The sequence below is a fragment of the Geotrypetes seraphini genome, chromosome 1, assembly GCF_902459505.1.
Source record: "Geotrypetes seraphini chromosome 1, aGeoSer1.1, whole genome shotgun sequence".
NCBI classification, from domain to species: domain Eukaryota; kingdom Metazoa; phylum Chordata; class Amphibia; order Gymnophiona; family Dermophiidae; genus Geotrypetes; species Geotrypetes seraphini.
In genome coordinates, this window is record NC_047084.1 from 24,307,382 (window position 1) to 24,325,748 (window position 18,367).

Below are 18,367 nucleotides of genomic sequence, written 5' to 3' on the forward strand. Positions count from 1 at the left end.
CAGTGTTTTAAACCATTTGCAAGGGGTTGGATCATGGTATTTCATACTTTATGGTGTTTTTGGACGCGTCTGCTGCTTTCATTACTGTTAACCATCAAATTCTGCTAAATATAGAAACATAGAAACATAACATAGAAGATGACGGCAGAAAAGGGCTACAGCCCATCAAGTCTGCCCACTCTGCTTACCCACCCCCTGTCTATGCCCTAATGACCCAATTTCCTTATCTTGACCCTCGTAGGGATCCTACATGGGTATCCCATTTATTCTTAAAGTCTGGCACGCTGTCTGCCTCGATCACCTGCACTGGAAGCTTGTTCCAATGATCAACCACTCTCTCTGTGAAGAAATACTTTCTGGTGTCGCCATTAAATTTTCCGCCCCTGAGTTTGAGCGGGTGCCCTCTTGTGGCCGAGGGTCCCTTGAGAAAGAAAATATCATCTTCCACTTCGACACGTCCCGTGAGGTACTTAAATGTTTCGATCATGTCTCCCCTCTTCCTACGTTCCTCAAGAGTGTAGAGCTGCAATTTGTTCAGTCTCTCTTCGTACGAGAGACCCTTGAGCCCCGAGATCATCCTGGTCCGTTGAACCGATTCAATTCTGCGCACATCTTTACTGTAATGTGGCCTCCAGAATTGCACACAGTACTCCAGATGAGGTCTCACCATGGCCCTGTACAACGGCATTATGACTTCAGGCTTTCGGCTGACGAAACTTCTATTGATACAACCCAATATCTGCCTTGCCTTAGATGAAGCCTTCTCCACTTGATTGGCAGTTTTCATGTCTGCACTGATGATTACTCCTAAATCTCGTTCTGCTGAAGTCCTAGTTAAAGTTTCTCCGTTCAAGAAGTACGTCCTGCATGGATTTCCACTTCCGAGGTGCATGACCTTACATTTCTTAGCATTGAAGCCTAGCTGCCAGGTTGAGGACCAACTTTCCAATGTAAGCAGGTCCTGCGCCATATAATTCTGTAAACTGCATTCACTTATTATATTACATAGTTTGGCGTCATCGGCGAATAGTGTTATTTTACCTTGAAGCCCTTGAGTCAGATCTCCTATGAATATGTTGAAAAGGAGTGGACCCAGGACCTAGCCCTGCGGCACTCCACTGGTCACCTCCGATGTTTTAGAGAGGGTACCATTAACCACCACCCTCTGAAGTCTGCCACTCAGCCAATCATTGACCCATGCAGTTAGTGTCTCTCCTAACCCCATCGATTCCATCTTGCTTAGCAGCCTGCGGTGTGGGACACTGTCAAAAGCTTTACTGAAGTCCAGGTACACGACGTCCAAAGACTCTCCCAAGTCCAACTTTCTTGTTACCCAGTCAAAGAAGCTGATGAGATTGGATTGGCAGGACCTACCCTTGGTGAATCCATGCTGACTGGGATCCCGAAGATTCCCTTCATTCAAGATCGTGTCCAATTTGCTTTTAATTAGTGTTTCCATGAGTTTGCACACTATTGATGTGAGACTCACCGGTCTATAATTCGCAGCCTCTGCCCTGCAACCCTTTTTATGCAGAGGAACGACATTAGCTAATTTCCAGTCCAGGGGAACTTTCCCCTTACTTAGGGAGAGATTGAATAGCTCAGCCAACGGTTTCGCCAGGACATCGCTCAATTCTCTGAGCATTCTTGGGTGCAAATTGTCTGGTCCCATGGCTTTGTTCACCTTGAGTCTTGCCAGTTCACTGTAAACTTCACCTGGTGTGAACTCAAAATTCTGAAACGGGTCTTCTGTGCTTTGTGTTGCCTTCAACTGGGGACTGTGTCCCGGTGCCTCACAGGTGAAGACTGAGCAGAAGTATTCATTCAGTAGTTCGGCTTTATCGGAATCTGCTTCCACGTAACTTCCGTCCGGTCTTCTAAGGCGTACTATCCCGCCTGTGTTCCTTTTTCTGTCACTAATATACCTGAAGAAGGATTTGTCCCCCTTTTTAATGTTTTTTGCCAGAATTTCTTCCACTCGAAGTTTTGCTTCCCTAACTGCCATTTTGACCGCTGTAGACCTGGTCCTATATTCTACTTTTGCCTCTCTTTTTTCCGTGCGCTTGTAGGAGAGAAACGCTGTTTTCTTCTCCTTAATGAGGTGCGAGATCTCCGCGGTGAACCATTGGGGTTTATTGTTTCTTTGTCGTTTATTTACTGATTTTATGAAGCGGCTAGTTGCTTCATGTATGGTTGATTTCAGTGTTAACCACTTAGCTTCTACATCATCGGTTTCCGCTTGGTCCTGCAGCGTCTGATGGATGAAATCTCCCATGCGTGCAAAGTCTGTGCCCCGGAAATTGAGTACCTTTGTTTTCGTGTTTGATCTAGGGAAGCCTTTCCTAAGGTTGAACCATACTATATTGTGGTCGCTGGAGGCTAGCGTATCTCCTACTGAGACCTCTGAAACGCTTTCCCCGTTGGTGAGTACCAGGTCGAGGATCGCCTGGGCCCTAGTGGGCTCCGTTACCATTTGTTTGAGACGTGCTCCCTTTATGGAGGTTAAGAGCCTCCTGCTACTGCTGGTTGTTGCTGAAAATGAGTTCCAGTCTGCATCAGGCATATTGAAGTCCCCTAGCAGTACAGCTTCTCCTCGTAGAGTGATATTCTCTATGTCTTCAATTAATTCTGCGTCCATGTCTTCCAGTTGTCTTGGGGGTCTGTAAACCACACCTAGATACAGGCATTTTTCTCTGCCTCTTGCCAGGTTTACCCAGAGGGACTCCCCGGTGTACTTGACATCTGTGATCCTGGTGGTTTTGATGTCCTCTTTAATGTATAGAGCTACCCCCCCTCCTAACCTGCCCTCTCTGTCCTGACGAAGTAGATTGTAGCCCGGTATAGCCATATCCCACCCATGTGAGTCCGTGAACCAAGTTTCAGATATTGCCACCACATCTAGGTCGGCATTCGTTATTTCAGCCTCCAATTCTAGAATTTTGTTACCTAAACTGTGTGCATTGACATACATGGCCCTCCATATCTTGTGTTTGCTAAGTCCCTGTGAGGCGTATCCTACCCGAGTCGGTGTGACTCCCAAAGAACTGTTTGCAATGTGGGTACTTACCTTGGACATGGAAGCGGAGTTTCGACTCACCTCATCAGGATAATTCCTTTCTGCACTAATATGTGAATGGGTACCCTCCCCCGACTTACCTAGTTTAAAGCCCTGTGAAGCAGGCGGGCTAGTCGGTGTCCGAAGACGTTCTTACCCCTACTGGTCAGATGGAGTCCGTCTGGTCCCTGAAGTCCTTGTAGCGCTTCCCCATGGTTTAGGAGTCCGAAGTTCATATCCCGGCACCATCCCTGTAGCCACTCGTTCGTCCTCAGGAGACGTTCATCTCTGGCTCTTCCCTTGCCTCTAACTGGGAGGATCGATGAGAAAACCACCTGCGCTCCTGTCTGCTTTAGCCTCTCACCCAGTGCTCCAAAGTCTCTGGTGATGGTCTCCGGTGTGTTCCTTGCAGTGTCGTTGGTTCCTATGTGGACAAGAAGCATAGGAAAGTGGTCTCGGGGCGTGAGTAGTCTATCCAGACTGGCGGTGACATCTCGTATCCTGGCTCCAGGCAGACAGCAGACCTCCCTAGATTGCATATCCGGTCTGCAAATTGGTCCCTCGGTGCCCCTCAGCATGGAATCCCCGATGACTATTACTCTGCGCTTCTTTGGGGGGAGCCGGTCAGTTGTCCCTGGAGATGGAGCTGGGTGTTGGGCCTGCTCCTGTTCCTCATCGGCAGTTCCTTCCTGAAGAATCTGGAATCTGTTCCGCAGGACGAGTTGAGGGGTTGATGTATAGCTGCCCTGTTTGTAAGAAGAAGGAGAAGATGAAGAGATTGAAAAAGGGGGGGGGGCTATATGCCCTGGGCAACTCTGGCACTGTCTTAGAGTGGTTCAGATCCGTTTTGGGGAATAGATTGTTTTGTGTAGAAGTGGAAGAGAATCTATCTAATTAAGCCTCCTTGTCTTGTGGAGTGCCTCAGGGATCTGCTTTGTCAGCAATGTAGTTTAATAGCTACCTGCTCCCGCAGTGTCAAGTGCTGCCTCAGCAGAGTGTTTGTTGTCATTTTTATATAGACAACATTCAGTTTCTCATTCCGATTAATGAATCGCAAGCTGAGTCTTTATTGCATCTAAATGATTACTTTTGTATTATCCAGGATTGGTTTCAAAATAAATTAAAGTTGAATGTTGCTAAAACTGAAGTATTATATATCATCCACGGAAAAAATTTGTCATGCTGCCCTTCTGAGGTCACGTGGGTGTAGCTGTGCCAGTTTGTCAACAATGTAGATATCTTGGGGCGGTGTTTGACTCTTCTTTATCCTTTAAGCCCCAAATTAAGGCTGTGCTTTCCTTTCCTGTGTGTTTTTCAAGTTGCGTTTGCTACGGAGATTATGTGACTATCTCTCAAATGAAAATTTTAGAATGGTCATTACAATGATAACTCCGCTGTTAGACTACTGCAATGCTATTTATCTAGGCTTGCCTAAATGAATTGTTGCAGTTGGCTCAGAATGTGGTTGCTCGTTTTATTGTTCATGCTTTGAAATTCAACCACATTATGCCCATACTCCAAGACCTCCATTGGCTGCCGGTTAGCTTGCAGACTGAATTTAAGGTTTTGTGCCTAATGTTTAAGGTAGTAAAGTACAGTTGTCCACAGAGTGGGCGTTGCTTGTTGCGTTGACATTGCCCACCACCTGAGTTACATTCATAGGATAGTTTTTGTTTGGAAGTTCCATTATTGCAGGTTTTCAAGCTCTCTGGGAGACTGGCCTGGAATGCATTACCGCTGATGTTATGTCAGTCCTCAACTTTCTGGCAACTCAGGAAAGGTTTGAAAACTGTGCTGTTTGAGAGCTTTTTGGTGTGAGTTCAGTGAAAACTTGAGAGTAGGAATGTTTGGGGTTTTTTTTCTCTTTCCTTTCTTTTTCTATTCTGATTGTGAGGAAACAGTTAGATAAGGATAGGAGGAGAGAAGCTTAAGAGAATAGGAAAAGAAGGTGAAAATCAGATATGGTATGGAAGGGAATGGAATGGAAAGAAAACAATGGAAAAAAATAAATTATTTTTTTTTTCATTTTTGTTTTGCTCCAGGGGTTGGTCAACGTTGTGGGTTTATGATATGTTTTAATTATGATTTTAGATTTGTTGTACTTTTTTGTACGTATTATTGCTATTACCGTATTTTCACGCAGATAACGCGCACCCGTGTATAGCGCGCAGAAACCACGATTTTATGTACAAAAACTTTTGTATACCGCGCTCACGCGTATAACGCGCATGCTGCCCGACTGTCCTTTCGCCCGCCCCGACTCCTCTGGCCACCCCGACTCTCCTTTCGCCCTCCCCGACTCTCCGTGCGCTGTCCCGACTATCCGTTCACCCTCCCTGACTTTCCGTGCACTGCCCCGCCTCTCCATGCGCTGTCCCGACTCTCCGTTCACCCTCCCTGACTTTCCGTGCACTGCCCCGACTCTCCGTTCACCCTCCCTGACTTTCCGTGCACTGCCCCGCCTCTCCGTGCGCTGTCCCGACTCTCCGTTCACCCATGGTCGGGTTGGGCCCATGTGCCTCAGGCCGCGCCCCCAGGTGGGACCTAAGGCTCCAGGGCCTATTCTGATTGGCCCATGTGCCTTAGGCCCCACCAGTAGGTGGAGCTTTGGGACGGATGGGCCAATCCGGCCTCATTCCGTCGTTGGCTGCCTGCCGGACAGGCGGGTTTGGCTCCCGTCTGTCCGGCCAACTACCAAAGGTACGGGGAAGGGGGTGGGGGTGTCGTGGGGGTCGGCCAGGGGGGTCGCGGGTCGGCTGGGGGGGCGGTCGGAGGTTCTTGGGGGGGGCGGTCGTTGGAGGGAGGGGGGTTTGCGTCGAGGGCAGGAGGGCCTGGGATTCCTCCTGCCCGTAATGTAGTGCGGGGTGGGGGTAGGGGGTCGCCGTGGCCAGGAGGGTTTGGGCTCCCTCCTGGCCCGATATTGTCGGGGAGTTGGGGAGTCGGCCGGGCAAGAGGGCTTGGGCTCCCTCTTGCTCCGATCGTGGATGCGGGTGCAGGTGGGAGCGCGTGCGAGCGGTCGTTCGGGGTGGGGGTGCGAGCGGTCCTGCTGGGGGGGGTGAATCGGGCGTCGGGCGGGGTGGGAACTATGTAAAAAAATTTTTGTATACCGCGCTCACGCGTATAACGCGCGAGGGGTATGCGCGGTAGGTAAAAATGCGTATAACGCGCGCGTTATATGCGTGAAAATACGGTATGTATGTTGCCATTGTTCCTCACCTAGATGGGCGGGTTATAAATACTTTTAAATAAAAAGAGTAGCTTCAAACTATATATAAAATTAGTGCTGGTTGTACATATCTTTGTATCTGTTTTATAGCAAAGGTTTGAATGTTATAATGGTTATTGGTAAAGAAGATTATCAAGGTAAGAATCTAGTCTTTCTTTAAATCAAAGCCATCCTGGAAAAAAAGGGATTTTAGATATGCCATTTTGTGCCAGGAGTTTTAGAATGCAAATTTGGACTTCAACACTTTTACCTTGGGGAAAACACTTTTATAATGTATACTTTTTTAATGTGAAGAGAAGTAAATGTCTGCATTGTAGAACTGTTCTTGAATTAGCTCTCTTCTTCATGTTCTGTCAGAGATTTTCTGCTTGAAAATATATATTTTAAACTATAAGATACTAAGAATAGTTTTGATAAACTATAATGGATAAATGGAGAATGGAGCATATTTATTTAAAAATATAAATTACTTTTTCTAGGGAGAAAAGAACAATGGATTTGATATCCTTTACCATAATATGAAACACGGACAGATATCAACAAAAGAATTAGCAGATTTTATCAGGGAAAGGTATGAATCTTTATTTGAATACTGGTACATTTTAACCTTATAAGTATGTAAGAATCTTTTTAGCATCAACTGCAGCGGTAACAGCTTTGATCCTCATGGGAATTCTATGAGCATTGGAGCTGTTACCTCTGGCGACCGGCACTAAAAACCATGCTACGGTTTTATAAAAGGAGGAGTGGGTAATTACTAAATGCCTTGGAGTTAGGTTTGGTAAAACTTCATCATGTGATAGTTCATAACTTACTATACCACTTCATCACATGATGATTCATCACCAATGGACATTTCATTAACATAGAAACATGATGGCAGATAGAGGACAAATGACCTATCTAGTCTGCCCATACGCAGTAACCATTATCTCTTTCTCTGAGAGATTCCACGTGCCTATCCCAAGCCACCTTGAATTCAGACACAGTCTCTGTCTCTACCACTTCATCCAGGAGACTGTTCCACACATCTAGCACCCTTTCTGTAAAAAAGTGTTTCCTTTTATTACTCTGGAGCCTATCACCTCTTAAGTTTATTCTATGCCCTCTCATTCCAGAGCTTCCTTTCAATTTAGAGACTTGACTCATGTGCATTTACGCAATGGAGGTATTTAAACGTCTCTATCATATCTCCCCTCTCCTGCCTTTCCTCTAAAGCAGGGGTGTCAAACTCAATCACATAAGGGGCCAAAATCTAAAAGATAGGCTAAGTCACGGGCTGAATTTTTTATTATCCCAGAACAAGCAGGCAGCCTATTCTCGCATGTGCGTGACGTCATCCACAGAGCCTGGATGCAGACAGCCCACAAGCAGACTTTCTTGAAGAAACTCAGAAGTTTCGAGTCTGACGCATACGCGAATGCCTTCCCACCCAGCACAGAGCGCGTCTCCTCAGTTTTCTGCGGAGCCGAGAAGTCCGTCTTTGATGCTCTGCACTGAACTTAGTTCGCTTTGTGCCTTCTTTCACCGCGGCTCATGTTTTATTTCTTATTATCATGTCGCTGTAATTTTTTTCTTTTGGTCTTTGTAAAAAAAAAAAAAAGGTTAATTTTTACATTGAGTGACGGTGGGGTCTGTCGCACACACTCAGCAAGCGGGCTTCAACTTTGCGGTGGCTATTTTTCCTTCTGTATCCCGGCCGGTCACGGGCTTCAAGAAGTGTAGCCAGTGTCAGCGTGCAGTCTCCCTCACTGACCCACACCGCTGGTGCCTTCAGTGTCTGGGGCCTGACCATTGCCCGGAGTTGTGCGTTTGCTGGCCAGGCCAGGCCAGGAGAAGCCTGTTCAGAGTGCTGACTCTGCCTGCCAGGCACTGCCGTTGCTGCTGTTGCTGCCATAGGTATTGACAAACAGCCCCTGCCGGTACTGGAATCTAATGATGCAGTGAGAGATGTCAGAGTGAGTCACACGCTAACTGTGTCTCCGGAGGTACAGCTGCAGGGGGCGCTCTTCCTGAACCCGGAACCTCCATTTCACCATCCCTTTCGCTCTCGCCCTCTTGCACGCTTCTCCTTGCTGTCTCATGGCTGTTCCTTTCCTGTTTCTGACCCGGTAGCTGGTGGATGCTTCACTGTCACTGCTGAGCAAAGAGAGCAGGCAGGGGAGGGTATTCTCACGCGAGCCAAATTAGGGAATTCACTCGCAGGCCAAATTTAATTACCCCGCGGGCCAGAGTTTGATATGTCTGCTCTAAAGTATATATATTGAGATTTTTAAGTCTGTCCATGGATGAAGTCCATGCACCATTTTAGTAGCCTTCCTCTGGACCGACTCCATACTTTTTATGAAGATGCGGTCTCCAGAATTGTGCACAATATTCTAAATGAGGTCAAATTATGTACAAACTTGCATGGCAAATTGAAAAAAAAATATACTTACATTTAAAAAGCACATATTGCTTGATACACAACATATAATTAAATTACTTTTGATTTAGTCACCATGCTTGTTTTTCTTAGTTCTTGTAAACTCAAAAACTCAATAAGATTTCTGCACATATAATTGAGTATATTTAGCTTTCTGCACATGATGAGGTAATGAATGATGAAATGTTGAATATTCCTCTGAGATTTACATTTAAAATTGAACACAGCAAGCAATTTAAAATAGCACAGATATAATGTAGAATGAATAATTAAACTATTTTGAACTAAATATATTAAATTGTATGTATGGAAAACTCCCGGGGGAGGGGTTTTTTTGGGGGTGGGGGGGTTTATGCTCTTTTGTGTTATTAAACTTGTTTGATGACTATGGTATCTGGAATGTTGGTACTTCAGAGGCTTTGGGTTTGTAGCCTCTGCTTTCTGTTCTGCTGTTTATTCTCTTGTACTTATTGATTGTCATCAATAAGTTGGGAACCACTGCTCTAAACCTTATATTTTATGTAATCTGTGTGCCCCATCTAGCGGATCTCCTATCGGTGTATGGGGATATTCCCATGGTGGTAGGTGGTGATTTCAATGAAGTGGCTGATCCCCTTTGGGACCGCTCAAAGGGGGTGGGGAGCAAATCTCACAAACCTGCTACCGGAATTGCTATCCTGTGTGACTCTTTGGACATAGTGGTCGCCTGAAGAGCCTTACATCCCCTGGAGAAGGATTTTACTCATGTTTCACAGGCACACATATCATTATCCTGTATCAATTATATTTTACTCTCGTGTTCTATGTTTTCGGAGATCACTGATTCAAAGCTAGGTCCTATCAAGATATCTGATCATGCTTAGGTGGCGGCTGAGTGGAAGCTCCATCGGTTGGAGGGGCCCCACAGGGGTGGCGTTTTCCTAGCTATCTCTACAAGGATAGTAAGTTTCATGCTCATCTTGTGGCTCAGTGGCATTTGTTTCAGGAGACTAATGCGGCTCATTTTTATACCCCGTCGTTGGCCTGGGAGACGGCTAAGGCTGTTCTTCAGGGAGAGATCATCTCCTATGTTAGTTTTCAGAGTAAGGCGCGTCGTTGGGAGATGCTTCATTTGGAGCATTTGGTTTCATTGCTGCGTCATCGCTATGGTCACATGCATGATCTTTCTGATCAGGCCCGGTTACTGGAGGCCCAATGCTCGCTTAATTCTCTTTTGCATCAACAGGCACAGAAGGTCTATGGAACATTACCAATTTCACCTTTACCATTTTGCTAACAAGAATAGTAAGCTTTTAGCGAAACTGGTGCAGCAACAGAGAGGTAGTACTCATATTGCCACCCTGATGGCGAGGGGATCAGAGGTTGTGCATACTGATAGGGATATTAATCAGGTACTTCAGGATTTTTTTGCACAGCTGTATTCCAATCGTGCTGACCCCCCGGTTGGATGGGGAGCTGTATTAATCATGTCACGATCTCCCGACACTTTCGGCTGCGTCTAGAGAGAAGCTGGAGGCTGTGTTCACGCCGGAGGAGATAGAGCGAGCGATCCAATCTAGTGCTTTGGGTAAATCCCCTGGGCCTGATGGCATGCGTAGTGAGTTTTATAAGATCTTATGGGTGGAGATTGCGCCTTGTTGGCCTCGGTGTTTAACGCAGCGGTGGAGTCAGGTGCACTACTTTGACATTTGAATACTGCTCAAATTATAGTTCTGTTAAAGCCGGAAAAGGATTTGATGCACCCAGAGTCATATAGACCCATTTCTTTGCTGAACTTTGAGGTCAAGCTTTTTGCAAAGGTCTTGGCAAATCATTTGTCTATGGAACTACCGAGCTTCATTTCGGATCAGCAGGTTTTGTGAAGGGTCGAGCAATTGCAGCCTCGGAACAGGCGGCAGAGAATCAGCTTCGATGTCGAAAAAGCCTTTGATCAGGTTGATTGGGGTTTTTTATTTGCGGTCCTGCGAACTTATAGATTGGGCCCTTGGTTTATCCAAGTTGTGCAAACCCTCTATGCAGATCCCGCGGGTGTGGGCGAATGATGTTCTGTCGGATCCGTTTTCCATTTGCCGGGGTACATGCCAGAGTTGCCCCCTTTCACCCTTATTGTTCATCTTGATGCTGGATCCTCTTATTCGTGACATCCAGACTAATCCAGAGATCCTAGGGATGGTGGTGGGGGCTCATCATTTCAAAGTGGCAACCTTTGCAGACAACCTTTTGGTATATTTGACCAATCCTCAGGCCTCCTTACCTGTCCTTTTGGAGAGTTTTCGGAAGTATGGGGATTTTTCGGGCTTTCATCTGAATTATCAAAAGTCGGAGGCTCTTGCTTTTCCGGACTCCCTGGGGGGGAGGGCTGGGGACCCGGATTCCCCCTACGATGGGCAGATTGTGCCTTTCGCTACCTAGGTATTCAATTGTCAGTGAATGTTAGGGCCTTATACCGATTGAATGTAGATTGTTTGTTGACTGAGACTAAAGGGCTCCTGCGTTGCTGGATGAATCTCCCTCTCTCATTGATGGGTCATGTTCATCTATTTCCGATGGTTGTCTTTCCTAAGTGGTTATATCTGTTACAGCCACTTCCCTTGTTTCTTTTGAAAAAAGACCTGGGAAGTCTTCAGAGATTGGTTCTCTCCTTTTGTTGAGGGGTGCAAGAAAGGTAAAATGAACAGTAATTTTCTTTATGGTTTGGGGACTTCCCTCGGTTCATCTTTATAGTGGGTAACGTGGCCTTTTGTCCGGGGCAGGATAATGTTGTTTTAAAACGATGGGCGTGAAAAGGGCCCTGTAACCTGGGGCATTTTCTTCAGGCGGATGGGATCTTATTCGGGACATCCAGACTAATCCAGAGATCCTAGGGAATGGTGGTGGGGGACTCATCGTTTCAAAGTGGCAGCCTTTGCAGTATTCTGACTTTTAAATATTGCTTTATATTCTGCCGTCTGCCTCATGCTGAATAGGCAGCCAAGGTGTGGAAGGGCCCAAAACCTTTCTTTCATCTTTATTTATTTATTCAATTTTCTATACTGTTCTCCCAGGAGAACTCAGAACAGTTTACATGAATTTATTCAGGTACTCAAGCATTTTTCCCTGTCTGTCCCGGCGGGCTCACAATCTAGCTAATGTACCTGGGGCAATGGGGGGATTAAGTGACTTGCCCAGGGTCACAAGTAGCAGCTTTGGTTTGTTTAAGTTAATATTTTTTTTCCAGCATGGCTTCCACAATGCAAAAGAAAACAGAACACCCAATAAAGCGCAAAAAAAGTCATTTATAATAATAAAATCTCCTGCAGCTGATTGTGATTTGAGAAGAGGCAATTCTGCAGATAAGGGGTAGAAATTTTTTCAGTGAGATTAAGATTTTTTTTTTACAAATTTGTAAATAACAGTAGCCTATGAGATATTCAGTAACATGGAGCCATCATCATGTTGACCCCCCTCAGCATTTTAATGAATATCTCATTGAAAGAAATCTATTCCTCACTTGTAGAACTGCCCCATCACAAATCACAATCAGCTTCAGGAGATTTTTTTTTTTAAAATTATTATAAATGACTTTTTGCACTTTATTGGGTTTTTAAGTTACCAAGACTCTCCAGACTCAGCTTTCACACCCTCTTCAAATCTTAATAAATTATGAGTGAGCTAGGGAGGGCTATGGAAGTGACTAAATCTGACTTTTGGAATCCCTGCTATGTGCAATTAATATGCGACAAGTGAGGACCCACTCAACACAGCAGTGTAATTATAAACTTCCCAGTTCAAGGAAAACCAAAAGCAGCAAGTAAATTTTCTGCCATTGGAGCTAAGATGTATAGACGGAAAGAAACCGAAAGATAGCTGCAGACTAAGAAGGAAAGGTAATTTTTAATAATATGAAGCCAATTGGCTTGCACCTCAGTTATGTATGTTATAGTAGGTTGGTTAAGAACATAAGAATTGCCGCTGCTGGGTCAGACTGAGTCTAGCCTTACCTGCGTACGTTCTGGTTCAGCAGGAACTTATCTAACTTTGTCTTGAATCCCTGGAGGGTGTTTTCCTCTATAACAGCCTCCAGAAGAACGTTCCAGTTTTCTATCACTCTCTGGGTGAAGAAGAACTTCCTTACGTTTGTATGGAATCTATCCCCTTTTATCTTTGGAGAGTGCCCTCTCGTTTTCTCTACCTTGGAGAGGGTGAACAACCTGTCTTTATCTACTAAGTCTATTCATTATCTTGAATGTTTCGATCATGTCCCCTATTCTTTTCAAGGGAGAAGAGGCCCAGTTTCTCTTAATCTCTCACTGTATGGCAGCTCCTCCAGCCCCTTAACAATTTTAGTCGCTCTTCTCTGGACCCTTTCGAGTAGTACTGTGTCCTTCTTCATGTACGGCGACAAGTACTGGACACAGTATTCCAGGTGGGGGCATACTCATGAGGTTAATTTGTTGTTCTTAACACATAAAGAGCAAGAGGAAATATCACAGAGTCATATGTACCTGCTCCAAGTTAAACAAGTTTACAAATTTTTGTCCCCATTACCCCCCCATATCATCCCCCCCGTCCCCCTGAGGCTGAAGCTGTGGAGTGAACGGTATGTAAGGCTCTAAACCTTAGCCAAAAAGAAGTGTAGGCAGCCAGCGAAGGCCCCCGCTGCAAACAACGGAGACGCTCCTTATTCTCTTGTCTTAAGTTACAGAGCAGAACAGAATCTGATTTGTTGCCAGGGAAGTTCCCCCTGCCCCTCTTCTTTTCTTCTGTTTCAGTGGATTTTGATTACTTTGGTACTAACTGAAGAGGGAGCTATTCTCTACTGCAGAAAGGGAGGAGTTCAGAGATTCGCGATTAATGGGAAGCAACAGCTACAGTACTGAATCCTTTGTCTTATAACAGAGGGAAGATTAGCGAGGTAAGAACCTAATCTTCCATTAGATAACCTAGAAGGTCAAACATATAGTAGATTAATAGCATGTGAATGTATTACCCAAGTTCTGATTTCTTACTTCATGCTCACTCACTGAACCTCTTTTCTCCTTTTATTCTCAAAAGTGTGAAAAATGTTTTCAAGGCTTCTAAAGGTAATGATCCTAATACATTGATTTATAACAAAATTTTTGTTTTAATAGGTCCACAATAGAAGAAGTATATTCAAGATCAATGATAAAGCTTTCCAAATCAGCAAGTAATTATACACAGCTTGGGTAAGTTGGTCTTCCTTTGATCAAGTATTAAATTGCTGTCTTAAGAAAATGTTCTTTTGATCAATGTACTTCTGATACAGGACGTTTGGACCAGTTTGGGATATTTTTAAATCATCTACAGAAAAATTAGCTAGCTGCCATTTAGAACTTGTTCGGAAATTACAGGAACTAATCAAAGAAGTTCAGAAGTATGGCGATGATCAACTAAAAGCTCATAAAAAGGTTGGTTTTCTTTTTATTTGGATGTTATTTCTGCAGTTATAAATACTGTAATGTATTGCAGTACAGTTCTAGTAGGCATATTGATGAATTTGCTGTTTTGCAGACAAAAGAAGAGGTGGCAGGGACTCTTGAAGCTGTACAAAATATTCAGAGTATTACTCAAGCCCTACAGAAATATAAAGAAATGTATAATGTTAAATGTGTAGAACAAGAACGCTTAAAAAAAGAAGGTGCTACGCAAAGAGAAATAGAAAAGGTAATTTTGTGCTTTGATTGTGTGCCAAATTATTTCATGTTTTTATACTATGTGTTTCCTTCAAGAGCTGATTCTTAACTTGGAACTGCCATATATATTTTTTATTCAATAGATGAGAATGATATTTTATTTCAAAGGCCATTAGATAAGTCTTGTCTAGGAAAATCTGTAGTCATTTTGACTAATATTTGTATGGAGGTTTAAAAGGAAAAGTGAACCCTTTTGCAGATAACACAAAGACTGATAACAGAGTAGACATTCCAGAGGGAGTGGAATGCTTAAGAAGTGACACATAAAAATTACAAGTGGGGGCTAATGCTTGACAGTTAAGCTTTAATGTAAAGAAATGTAGGTTGATGCTTTTGGGGTGCTGGACTTAAGATTGTATGTGATAGGAGGGCAGAAGCTAATATATTCAGAACTAGAAAGAAATCTAGGACTGATAGTGTGTGTGGACCTTAAGGTGGTTAAACAATGTGACTAGATGGTGGTCAAGACTACATTGAGAGGTGCATAACAAGTAGGGGAAAAGATATGATAATGCCCAAGTCATTAATAAGACTTCATTTTGGAGTATTGTATTCAGTTTTGGAGGCTGTATCTTGCCAAGGCCATAAAACATCATTGGAACCCAGGTGGTAGTAATCCTTCTCCACTGCCACCTGGGTTGGGCCCAAATTCAAAATGGCACTGATAAACACTAGGTTCTACTACAAGGGGGTATTTTGTCTTATAAGGATGAAAATTTGGTTTACTTGCAAATCAAAGCTTGTTCTTAACCATCCTTTCTTTAGCAAAATAAATGTGTAGTAATTTAGCCCTTTTTGTAATCTTTGTTACATAGGTGGGTCTAAAAGTTAAGAAAGCAACAGACAGTTATAAACTCTATGTTGAAAAATATGCTGCAGCTAAACTGGATTTTGAACAAAAAATGACTGAAACTGCCCAGGTCAGTAAATTCTTTAACATGTATTGGAAAGCATAGTTTTCATGTTAATTATGATGGTTTCATATTGGACATGAAATTGCAGTTGGTTTCGAGATGAATGGTGCATAGTTAGATTTTAATTAAATAAAAATCTTAGCCACTGATCCAAGGTGTTTCCCCCTCCCCAGATTTTATGGAACTTCTTCCATAAAACCTTCCTTACTTCAATAATAAACTGGATTCCATCAAATATTAGTTCAATACTGCAAAGTTTTTCCAATTAGTAAAAGTTTTATTTGTGAAGCAAGCATTATCCCAGGAAAAGCAGGCAGCATATTCTCTACATATGGGTGACGTCATCTGCGGAGCCCTGTCGCGGACAGCTTTTCAAGCAAACTTAATTGAAGATCTTAAAGTTTGCTAGTGCTGCACCGCACATGCGTGTGCCTTCCCGCTCAGCTAGGGGGTGCGTCTCCTCAACATGGTCCTCAGTTCTTAGTTTTCTGCGGAGCCAGAAAGCCCTGTCTCTCTTCTCTGCGTCAATTTTAAGTGCCTTTCTTGCACTGCAGCTTCTTTTCTTTTTTTTTTTACGATCAGAAGTCACTGTGCCCCGCGTCTTACTATTTTTGTTCGAAAAAAAAAAAAATTAAAAAAATTAAAAACCTCGATCGCGACCGGGGGACCCCGGTTTTTTCCTTGGCCGCCGGCTTCACGTAGCCGCGGCCTTTTTTTTTTTCTTACCTTATGTCCCGGCCTGTTATCGGGTTCAAAAAGTGCACACAGTGCGGTCGGGTGCTCTCGATCACTGACACTGTTGGTGTATACTTTGTCTTGGTGTTGATCACCCTTCAGCTTCTTAACTGTGTTGTGCCACTCTTCAGCCTCGGGCTCTTCATCGACGGTGGGCTAAGATTGTGGAGCGCTTCGCCATGGACCAGCCTGGGGATAGGACCTCAACCCCGGTCTCGGCCTCGACGACCTCGGCCCCGAGTAAGTCTCCCTCGACTTCGAAGGCCTCGACCTCGGGTAAGTCTCCTCTTCCTCCTTCAGGTTCAGCTTGCTACCAAAGAAGCTGTCCTCGGAGTCTCTGGCCACTCAGGCAGTAAGTGTAGTTCTGCCGGCCTCTACGAGATCTCCTCCAAAGCGTACCTCCACTTTCAGGGAATACTCTACATCGAGGTCACCCTCGTTGGAGCGCACTGCTGCACCAGTCCATCCAAATCCCTTGGTCTCGGTGCCGATGTTCGAGGATATGCTTAAGGCTATCTTAACCGCGCAGGTTTCCTCTGCTTTGGCTCAGCTTGCCCCGGCCTCGACCTCGGTCGTTTTTGACCAGCCTGAGTGTCGCACCGAGGGCCCTCGAGGTAAGGTGCGTCGGTCCCAACGCTTCTCCTCGAATGACTCCTCGCCTGCTCCCTCAAGGCGGACTTCTCCCGTAAGCGTACCTCTTCATCGAGGCAGCGGTCCGCGAAACGGTCCAGAGACTCTCCTCCGAGGCAGGATAGGTCACCAGGTCCTCGCACTACAGTGTCCATCGAGCTGTCGGACCTCTTGCTGTCTGACTTTCGTCCTCAACGTCCTCATGTGCTTTCTTTGTCTCCGAGCCGGAGAGCTTTGAGGTCAAAGACTCCCGCCTTGCTGCCGCGTCGGAAGGTCTCTTCTTCCCTGGGATCGCCGGGGCGGGCTCCCCGGGTCTCCGTCCCTCGGACCCCTGGTTCCTCACCTTCCAGGCATTCTAAATGCAAACAGTCGTCGACTCCCCCTCGTTCTCTCAGCGGGGCTTACTCGACGTCCATGCTTGTGAACACTGACGTACTGGCGCAGTACTCGAGGGAAGCTTCCCCCTCATTCTCTGCTGCCCCGAAGTCCCGCTCGGCTTCGCCTCTCGAAGGGCATTCTGCGGGCAAGGCTTCCTCCTTCACAAGGTTCGCGATGGATATGGGCAAGGCGCTGCAACTGGACCTCCAGTCCGAATCCAGGTATACCCGGGAATATTTGGAGGAGATGGAGCTTCCTCACCCACCGAAGGAATCCCTTTGCCTCCTCTTGAATCCGGTTTTGCAGCAGACTTTCTTCCGGAATTTGGAGATGCCGTACGCAATTCCTGCCATTCCGTCCAAGATGGAATCCCGATAAAGGATGGTCCTTCTTCCCCCTCTGTCTTCCCCATGTCCTTTCAGCGTCCTTATCCCTCTCTGTCTTCCCCATGGCCTTTCAGCGTCCTTCTCCACCCCCCCCGTCTTCCCCATGTCCTTTCAGCGTCCTTCTCCACCCCTTTGTCTTCCCCATGTGCTTTCAGCGTCCTTCTCCCCTCCGTCTTCCCCATGTCCTGTCAGCGTCCTTCTCCCCCCTCTGTCTTCCACAAGTGCTTTCAGTGTCCTTCTCCCCCCCCCCCCGTCATCCCCATGGCCTTTCAGCATCCTTCTCCACCCCTTTGTCTTCCCCAGTGCTTTCAGCGTCCTTCTTCCCCCTCAGTTTTACCCATTTCCCTTAAGCATCTTTTCCTCTCCACTCTACCTTTCCTCCCTTTCTCTCTCCCTGCCCCCTTACCTTCGTGGCGCTTCCCCGCCTGATCAACAGAACAGGCCCGGTCCGACAAACCTCCCTGCCCTTAACCGCGAATCTAAATTACCTTCTTACAGCTGCTGTAAAAAGGTAATTTAGATTCGCGGCTACAAGGCAGGACCGGGGCTGTTGTCGGTCGGTCGGGGAAGCGCCATAAAAGTAAGGGGACCTGGCCGGCTGTGCTGCACCTGGGGTGGACCGCCCCCTCCCTTGGTAGTCACTCTAGCCGCGAGGCTACTCTCCTTCTCTTTACCTGCCCTGCCTGCAACACAGAGCCGAACGGAAGTCTTCCCGACCTCAGCGCTGACGTCGGAGGGAGGGAGGGAGGGCTTTGTTTAAGCCCTCCCTCCCTCCCCTCCAACGTTAGCGCTGACGTCGGGAAGACTTCCGTTCGGCTCTGTGCTGCAAGCAGAGCAGGTAGGAAGAAGAAGAGTCGTGCGACTGAGTACATCCAGCCCCGCAGGAACCCCGCGACCCTCAGAGGCGTCCCCACGGGATCCCTGC

General features: G+C 45.8%; 1 protein-coding gene across 2 annotated transcripts in view; it reads left to right on the forward strand.

Moving 5' to 3' along the window:
* Positions 1-18,367, forward strand: part of FCHO2 (FCH and mu domain containing endocytic adaptor 2) — a 349,104-nt gene that overhangs the window by 24,187 nt on the left and 306,550 nt on the right. For both annotated transcript variants that reach the window (XM_033929206.1, XM_033929212.1), the window contains exons 2-6: positions 6,761-6,852; positions 13,818-13,892; positions 13,973-14,114; positions 14,218-14,370; positions 15,215-15,319. In XM_033929206.1, coding sequence (XP_033785097.1) covers positions 6,761-6,852; positions 13,818-13,892; positions 13,973-14,114; positions 14,218-14,370; positions 15,215-15,319 — 567 coding nt within the window. The remainder of the gene's footprint in view (positions 1-6,760; positions 6,853-13,817; positions 13,893-13,972; positions 14,115-14,217; positions 14,371-15,214; positions 15,320-18,367) is intronic.